The sequence below is a fragment of the Caenorhabditis briggsae genome (assembly GCF_000004555.2).
Source record: "Caenorhabditis briggsae complete genome, chrIV, whole genome shotgun sequence".
Lineage (NCBI taxonomy): Eukaryota > Metazoa > Nematoda > Chromadorea > Rhabditida > Rhabditidae > Caenorhabditis > Caenorhabditis briggsae.
This window is the reverse complement of record NC_013487.2, coordinates 14,967,435-14,976,253: the sequence shown is the minus strand read 5'-3', so window position 1 is coordinate 14,976,253 and position 8,819 is coordinate 14,967,435. Positions and strand designations below refer to the sequence as shown.

The following is an 8,819-nucleotide window of genomic DNA, read 5'->3' as shown; positions in this document are numbered from 1 at the left end:
TGGGCTCATTTTGAAGCCCTTCTCTACCAGAACGCGAATTTCAATGTCTCATCTAAAAATTTCAGACCCTACACTCAGAAGACTGGTCTTACCAAACGGTGACTTCTTACCCGGACTGCAAGGGTTTCAAAAATCAATACACGGACCACACTTTTTGGCCGTTTACAAAAATTTATGAATATAATGGGACTACTGTAACTCAGGAGCATTTGAATGGGAAGTTGTGTCGAGAGATCCATCACGCGGCCATGGAACAAATGGAACAGTTTATGGATATTTATAAAGGTACGTTTTTTCGATATTTTTGGGTGAAATTTTGATTTTAATGAAAATTTAACACTTCGTTTGAAATCAGCACATTGAGAGCTTCAAAATGAGCCCAAACACGACAAGACTCCGCCCACTTTCATTTTGGAGGCGCGTCGCGGTCGCGCGTCGCGTGTTCACGCGAAATTTCAACGTAGGTGGAGCCTAGTCGTGTTTGGGCTCATTTTAAAGCTCTTGTTAAAACAAAATCATTGCTCATAATTTTAATCTGAAATATTGATTTTCAAGACTACAAACTACAAATTTTCATGGATTTTCGAAAAAAATTTCAGACCACCCAAAATTCGCATGGCTCTGGAACGTCCATATTGCTCATAATTTTATCACTGGAGCTGATCGACTAGATGATAAATTGTTGGATTTTTTCGAACGGAAAGAGAAAGAGGTACCAGAGAAACGAGAGTGTCTGCGTCTCCTCCCCTTCTCTATCTCGTCATGGAAGCGGCGCCACTTTAAAGACGCATATCTCCAAAACTACTGTAGCTAGCTTAACTTTGCAAATTACAAAAATGTGTGAAATTTTATGCTGAGCATTTTTTTAGTTGACAACTTTCCAATAGCTACTGTAGTTTTTGAGATATACGTTGTTAAAGACAACCCACTTGAATAAGTCATAAAATTGATTTCCTTACTGCTCTGCGCTCTCCTTATCTCTCTTTATCTCTAATTTCCCGAATTTTCAGCTTGACCACTACTTTATCATTCTAACTTCTGATCACGGCTTCAGAATGTCTGATTATCACCTGTATGAGTCTGAAAATGGAGCAATCGAAAAGCATAATCCTTATTTATCAATCTCGGTGCCCAAAAAGTACCGTAACCCGGAAATTCTACAAATTATGAGGGAGAATTCACAACGACTACAAACTCAGTACGATACCAGAGCCACGTTGCTGGATATTTTGAAGGTAAGCGAGAGAGTATGGAGGGCGCAGAGAAACGAGAGCGCTCTCGTCGTCTGCGCCTGCTCAAACCTTGAAAATATCTTTAAAACTACAGTAGCTAGCAAAATTTTAAAATTTGGAAAATGTCTGAAATTTTTTGCTGAGTAATTTTGTGATTCAGTTTTTTGTCTAGGTATCGTAGTTTTCTAGTTATGCGCATTTAATTAAGGCAGTTCCTTATCTGCGCTCAAACAGAGTGTCTGCGTCTTTTTAAAGGCGCATATCTCAAGAACTACAGTAACTAGCAACTTTCTGTAAAATGGAAAATGTGTGAAGTTTTATGCTGAGTAATATTGTCGATTGGTTTTTTGTCTAGGTACCGTAGTTTTTGAGATACGCGCCTTTAAAGAAGTCAGCTCCTTTCCTCGAGTAAGAAAAGTGTCTGCGTCTCTTTAAAGGCGCATATCTCAAGAACTACGGTAGCGAGCATAATTTTGTAAAAGAGATAATGTGTAAAATCTAGCAATTTTGTAATTATTTTCTTTCTGATAGCTACAGTAGTTTTTGAGCTATGCGCCTTTAAAAATCCCTCATCCCACTCAAAGAGGCTCGCCAACTTTAAAAGAGAATATCTCAAAAATAACAATAGCTAGAAAAAAGTGTTCAACTCATAAAATGTGTAAAATTTTCAGCTCTATCAGACGATATTTAGATTCAATCAATAAATGTCATATTTCACAAGCCCAGACCATTTTTCCAGTACCAACCCTCCTCCCACTTCACCAATCGCTCTCTTCTCGAAATACCCGGTGAAAAGGGGCATTCATTGCTTCGTCACCAACCAGAAACCCCTAGAACGTGTGGTAGATTACCGATTCCTCAACAATACTGTATTTGTAGAACAGAAACCAAGGATATGAAGCATGAGTGAGTTACAGTAGAGCGAATTTGCTCAATTTTTGATTAAAAATGTTCCAGCAAAGCCCTCAGCCAACGATTTGCGACTGAATTGATAAAACACGTTCATGAAATATTGGATTCCTTTAATCTCACTAGCTTATGTCATAAATATGAAATTGATAATGTGAGTTTTTGATTTCCCACCTCCCCCTCTTCCCCCTCTCACTCCCCGCCGACCCCCGCTTTCCCCTCCTTCCTATACGCCTTGCCACCTAGCACCTTAGTGTGACTGCTTGGCGCAATGGTAGCGCGTTCGACTCCAGATCGAAAGGTTGGGCGTTCGATCCGCTCAGTGGTCAAAGACTTTTTTTCTTTTTTTGCTTTTTGTGAGGGCCCTTAAAAAGTGTATGGGAACCTTTAATTCTAATTTTTGAACAAATTCAGGTCTCCCATCTTGATCTCTACCCTGCTACGAATCTCGAAACTTCAACATACCGCATCGCTGTCAAAACCAAAACGCCCAGTTTTGCACATTTCGAAACTTTGGTCACTGGAAATAAGGAAACCCAGAAATTGGAATTTGAGGAGGTGGAACGATTGGATACCTACGGGAAAACCGCGGATTGTACGAATCGGATACACTCGATGCGATTGTGTTATTGTAAACAGCAGAATGAATGATCCTATACTTTTAAACACATTTTTGATTACCAAGCAGAGATTTCCAGCCAAATTCATTTTTATTTATTTTTTCAGCTTTTCATAAGCTTCAAAATGAGCCCAACCACGACTAGGTTCCGATCACTTTGAATTTTCAGGCGCGTCGCGGTCGTGCGTCGCGTGTCGGCAGCAAATGTTAAAGTGGGCGGAGCATAGTCGTGTTTGGGCTCATTTTTGAGCTCTCGGCGTGCTTGACACAAATACAATAATAATTTTTTGGAAAATTTGACATTTAACCCAAAAAACAGTTTTTTAAAAATTGAAAATAAAATCAAAATTTGAAACTATCATATCTTCGGTCAGTTTTGAACCAGTGGAAGGGAAACAATTTTTTCAGATTAAGCTCATAATACGCTTAAAAATGAGCCTAAACACGACTAGGCTCCGCCCTCTTAGAAATTTCGGCTGCACACGCAACGCATGACCGCGACGCGCCAGAAAAATGAAAGTGCGCGGATCATAGCCGTGTTTGAGCTTATTTTGAAGCGCTCATTGCTCTGAACTTTATGGAATTCAACAAATCAGAAGATTTTCGAGAATAGAGCCAGAAATGGAAAATTTAGAAAAAATCAAAAATTCTTTTTTCTTTTTCAGTTTTTTGACACTGTGAAAGCTCTTTTTTTGTTTTTCGGTTTTCACTGATCAGACCTCATCAAGTGCTTCAAAATGAGCCCAAACACGACTAGAATCCGCCCATTTTGAAATTTCGCCTGGACACGCGACGCACGACCGCGACGCACCTGAAAAATCGAAATAGGCGCAACCTAGTCATGTTTGGGCTTATTTTAAAGCTCAAAACAAGCCAAATTCAAATTTCATATAATCAGAGTATAATTTTTATTGATTTTCCAGTTAAATTGGTCCTTAATAACGGAAAGAAGTGGAAAAGATTTGCATATAAGTAGATATAGGCAGAAATATATATTTAGAGAGAACATTTGGACATGGTATTTGAGGAATCTATTATTTTGCAAGAGAAAAGATTACTGTAGGGGGCGGAGCTTAATGAAAAGTGGGCGGAGCTAGATTGTTTGGGGTGGAGGGGAATGGAGTAAGTTTCATGGCAAATAGGACATTTCACAGGGACAAAAAATAATACTAATGATGCAAGTGTGCTCTATTGAACCATACAGTTCAGTGGGGCGTATTTGCACTAGAAACTAAACATCTAGGTATGAAAATAGCGAGGTTGGTACATATAGCAAATGCGCTCTGGTGAGAATTTTAGAAAATGTAAATTTTTCGAAAATTCTCAGTGGAGCGCATTTTCGAATTTCAACTAGAAAAAAAAAAGAAAGTGAAACTAGCGGGAAATTGGTTCATATTCAAAAAAAAATCAATTTGAGATTACTGTAGTTGCTCCAGAATAGGCAGCCAGTGCTGCGAGAATACTCTCGGTGAGCTCGGTGAGCTTTGTAGTGTATTCGGAGGTTACTGTAGGTACTGTAGCTAGGTGTATTGTGGCCGGGAGTACTGTAATTTGAGCTGGCGGTGGGGGCGGAGTCGAAACTTCTGTTAAAGAGCGAGAATCGGCTTGGATGGGATTGACGAAGCGGGTTTCGCACAGGATTTGATGGATTTGGCGGGTGGACTCCTGGAAAAATATTGATGTTTTTGAAAATGAGGAAATATTCAGGCATTTTAAGCCAAAAATCAAAGAAATTGAGTGAAAACTCGCAAAATTTGAAGGCTTTCAAATTGTTTTTGTTCGCTGAAAATGTATTTTTTTTCAGATTTTTTTGCTGAAAGTTAGGTCAGACAAAATTTGGCGAACATATTTATTTTTTTAAAACTATAAGCTTTTCTTGGTTTTTTTGGTTTTTAATGAGTATAGCTTATCAAGAGCTTTGAAATAAGCCTAAACACGATTAGGCTCCGCCCATTTTGAAATTTCAGCTTGACCCGCGACGCACCTGAAAAATCGAAATGGGCGGAGCCTAGTCGTGTTTGGGCTCATTTTGAAGCTCTCACTGAGCTCTATTCAAGTTCATTAAAATTTTTCAGAACAGACTGTCACAACAAAAACTACAGTAATCCGAGATTTTCTGAAATTTTAAAGTCAACCGAATACAGTCGTGTTTGGGCTCGTTTTGAAGCATTTTTCCAGGAAAATTCGATTTTCTAGATTTCCCACTAAACTTCTCACCTTCTGAAACGGCATTTCACAGTGAGCACATACGAATGGGGTCGTGAATTTTCGGGCCACCGTATCCTCTTGAATTCCGTTTCCGTGCGCGCATTTTTCGCCGGTTATCGAGCAAGCCATGAGTTTTCTAGAATATTTCGAGTTTTTTTAAGCTGAGCAATCTTCAAAAAAAATCTGGAAAACGTCTAGAAATTTAAAGAAAAAATGTTTTTTCAAAAAAACATTTTTTTTAATTCCAGATTTTTCCAGAAAAAATTGCTCACTTTTTATTGATAAGACTCTCGATTTCCTTATCATTCGCTTCCAGATCCTTCAGACATTGTTGAGCGTCTTTTGCAGTTTTCTCATCTGCCAGACCCTCTGGATTTCTACAGTAATCCGCCAATTTCTTGGATCCCTCTCTTTTCTTAGTGTACAAACTCTCCAGAACGATTTGGTCACGGTCGTGCTCTTTTCTGAAAAAAATTTGAGTTCTTAAAATTTTAAGATTTTTAGAAATCTGAAACAAAATTTTTTTCAAAATTTTCAAATTTCGCGCCAAAAAAGCCACCTACTTGAATTGTCCTCTCCACCAATAAAACATGCGTCTTGTTGGTCCTTTTCCCCAGACACGATTGAATTTGTTCGCTGCTACCGTAGTCCCCCAATTGTTCTCGTAGGCCACATCCAGGAAGTGCTTCTTCTCGCAGTCCGAGTAGTTCTGAAAGATGAGTCATTTTTAAAGACGCGTAACTCAAAAAGTACAATAGCTAGGAAGAAGTTGTCAACTACAAAATTACTCAGCATAAAATTTTACACATATTTGTAGTTGACAACTTTGTAGTAGGTACCGTAGTTTTTGAGATATACAAGTTTAAAGAAACGCAGACAATCTCCCCTACCGAGAATGGGGGCTTCTTTAAAGGCGCATATCTCCAAAACTACAATAGCTATGAAAAAACGAAAAACATCAAAATGTGTGAAAATTTATTTTGAACAATGTAATAATTAGCAATTTTCAGCTATCTTTCCCGGTTTTTGAGGTATGCACCTTTCAAAAATTGGCAATTTTGTAAAATTATTTTTAAAAAATTTGGAAACGTATTTTTTTTCTTTTTTTCAAATACAAATTTTCCTTATCTTTTTACCCTTATTATGTTAATGCTTTTTCAGTTTTATCAAAAATTAACGAAAATTTCAAATTTCAAAGGTTAAGACGCAGACAAGCAGACTGTCTAGCTTCTCTGCGTCTCCCTCCCCTCCTCTCGCCCAAGAAGAGGCGCCAACTTTAAAGGCGCATATCTCTAAAACTACAGTACCTATCAAAAAATTGTAAACTACCAAAATGTGGGAAGTAATATGTTGAGCTATTTTATAGTTGACAACTTTTTAATAGCTACTGTAGTTTTTGAAATAAGCGCCTTTAAAAGGGCGCATGCCCTTTGTACCGTTCGCAAACTCCTCGGAAACTTTAAAGTCACAAAACTCGAAAACTACAATAAATCTCAAAACGTTGTTAACTACAAAAATTTGTAACATGTTATGCTGAGCAATTTTGTAGTTAACCCCTTTTTGGTAGCTACCGTAGTATTTGAGGTATGCGTCTTTAAAAAGTCCCTTGCCCCTCTTACCCCACACTAACCTTTCGACAAACAAACTCGAAAACTACAGTACCAATCAAAAAGTTGTCAACTACAAAAATCTGTGAATTTTTACGCTTATCTAATACATTTACCTTAGAAGACGTGACCGGCGATCGTCTCTTCATCTTTCTCTTCTGCTCAATTTCCAATGGTTTCTCCTCATCTTCCTCCTTATTCTCCTGATCTGATATCGGTGGTGATATTGATGATAAGCTATCAGACAACGTTGAAATCGGCGATGACGTGGCAGACGGAGGTGGGGTTACTGTAGGAAGAGGTTGTAGTGGAGGAAGTGTTGATTGGGGGATGAGCAATAGTTGTTGAAGCTGTTGTTGAGAAGCGATTAAGGCTTCTGGGGAAATATTCAGAAGGTTTGAGGTGGGAGAACTCCATTGGAAGAATTCCGCTAGAGCACCTAGGGTTATGCGCTCCATCTGAAATTTGATGTATTTGTAATAGGAACTTTTGGTGGAAAGTTGAAAACAAAAATAACTTGAAGGATAGACAATGGAGAATAGCTTGAATTGTGTTTGGGATTGTGAGATTTTTAACCAGCCTGCTGGTTGGTTCGACCTATTTTTATAGTTTGTCGCTTTGCTAATTCAAAACCCTCTAAGAGATTTTAAATTAATTCAAATAATAGACAAAATTTCCTACAAAATGCACTAAAAATCAAGTTTCTAGAACCAATTTAAGCCGAGTTATGGTCATTTGAAGTTTTGAGATTAGAGACGCAGTGTGTCTCGTTTCTCTGCGTCTCTCACCCCCAAAACTTTAAATAAGCATAACTTGGCTCAAGATAGTCGTAGGAGTTTGGTTTTTGGTCCTCAAAATTTAAATTTTAAAAACTTCGAATTTTGAAAGTTTTAAAATTTTGAAAAAAGACAAAATTTTGCTACAAAATGCACTAAAAAACAAATTTCTAGGACGATTTTGAGCCGAGTTATGGCGTTTTGAAGTTTCCGGTCAGAGACGCAGTGTGTCTCGTTTCTCTGCGTCTCTCACCCCCAAAACTTTAAATAAGCATAACTCGGCTCAAGATAGTCGTAGGAGTTTGGTTTTTGGTGCTTTTTTGGTTAAATTTGGTCTTTTTTACTTTTTTATGTTGTTCGACCTCAAAATTTAAATTTTAAAAACTTCGAATTTTGAAAGTTTTAAAATTTTGAAAAAAGTCAAAGTTTTGCTACAAAATGCACTAAAAAACAAATTTCTAGGACGATTTTGAGCCGAGTTATGGCGTTTTGAAGACTGGAGGGTAGAGACGCAGAGTGTCTCGTTTCTCTGCGTCTCACTCCTCAGAATCTTCAAATGACCGTAACTCGGCTTAAAATGATCGGAGGAAGTTGGTTTTTGGTGCATTTTTGAGCAAATTTTATGGGTTTTCTGGGAAATGCAAGTTTTACAATATTTGGAAAAAAACATTTCGGAACACTTCTAATTCATTTTAGATCTACTTAAAATCGGAAAACGCATCTCAAAATGTACTGAAACTTTTAAGCATTTTTTTTTCTCGAACTGAACATTCAAAAGAAGGCTCAAAACCTTCTGAAACACTTTTCAAAATTTCCAAAGAAGATTGTAGAATTTTCCAATTAGATAAATAAAGGAGACGTTAATGAACAAAAGAATGGAACGGTGATAAACTGATAGTGGTCGGAATCGGATAGGAAATGGCCGCCGTCCTCGCCGAGAAGAAAAAAAAAGGAGAAACAGCGTTTCTTTCTCTTTGAACAAGTTCGAATTCCTTTTTCTCGACGAAAAATTGAATACGAGAGAAGACAGGTTCAAGGTTAGACCGATCAACATGGGCGGAACGCACAGATTTTCACGAGAAGGAGATTGGCTTAACAGATATCGAAAAATGTGTACTTTCTTGTCTCAAAAGTACATTGACTGGTGTTGACCTAGATAACACCAGGGAGGCCTTGATCAGTGAATCAACAGTTTGTGATTTTTGAGCTAGAAATTGTAGATTTTCAGTCAAGATATTCTGAAAAATTTGATAATGGTTTTTATCCGAATTGCATTCTGCCCGAACACCAATAAAATTTTCTCTAAAACGCACCAAAAATGAGCTTTCTAGGACTATTTTGAGCCGAGTTACGGTCATTTAAAAATAGGAGGTCAGAGACGCAGTGTGTCTCGTTCTCTGCGTCTCTCACCCCGGAAACTTTCAATGGCTGTAACTGGGCTTAAAAAAAGCAAGTTTCTAGCTCTATT

General features: G+C 37.9%; 2 protein-coding genes and 1 non-coding gene across 3 annotated transcripts in view; 2 read left to right on the top strand and 1 right to left on the bottom strand.

The window, feature by feature from the left end:
- The window catches only part of CBG24051, a gene marked incomplete at both ends in the record, with an annotated part of 7,147 nt that extends 4,355 nt beyond the window's left edge, over positions 1 to 2,792 (top strand). Inside the window, 6 exons of the mRNA XM_045236238.1 lie at positions 66 to 285; positions 600 to 712; positions 1,011 to 1,235; positions 1,972 to 2,138; positions 2,190 to 2,295; positions 2,556 to 2,792. Of these exons, the coding sequence (XP_045091242.1) occupies positions 66 to 285; positions 600 to 712; positions 1,011 to 1,235; positions 1,972 to 2,138; positions 2,190 to 2,295; positions 2,556 to 2,792 (1,068 nt within the window). The remainder of the gene's footprint in view (positions 1 to 65; positions 286 to 599; positions 713 to 1,010; positions 1,236 to 1,971; positions 2,139 to 2,189; positions 2,296 to 2,555) is intronic.
- CBG28780 lies at positions 2,399 to 2,470 on the top strand. Its single transcript has one exon. It is a non-coding gene (tRNA).
- A 1,375-nt stretch (positions 2,793 to 4,167) lies between the features above and the next one.
- CBG24050 lies at positions 4,168 to 7,033 on the bottom strand (the record flags this gene model as incomplete). Its single annotated transcript, XM_045236237.1, has 5 exons — positions 4,168 to 4,425; positions 4,978 to 5,104; positions 5,241 to 5,432; positions 5,532 to 5,629; positions 6,692 to 7,033. 5 exons carry the CDS (start codon positions 7,031 to 7,033, stop codon positions 4,168 to 4,170), a joined length of 1,017 nt encoding a protein of 338 aa, XP_045091241.1.
- Positions 7,034 to 8,819: the final 1,786 nt, after the last annotated feature.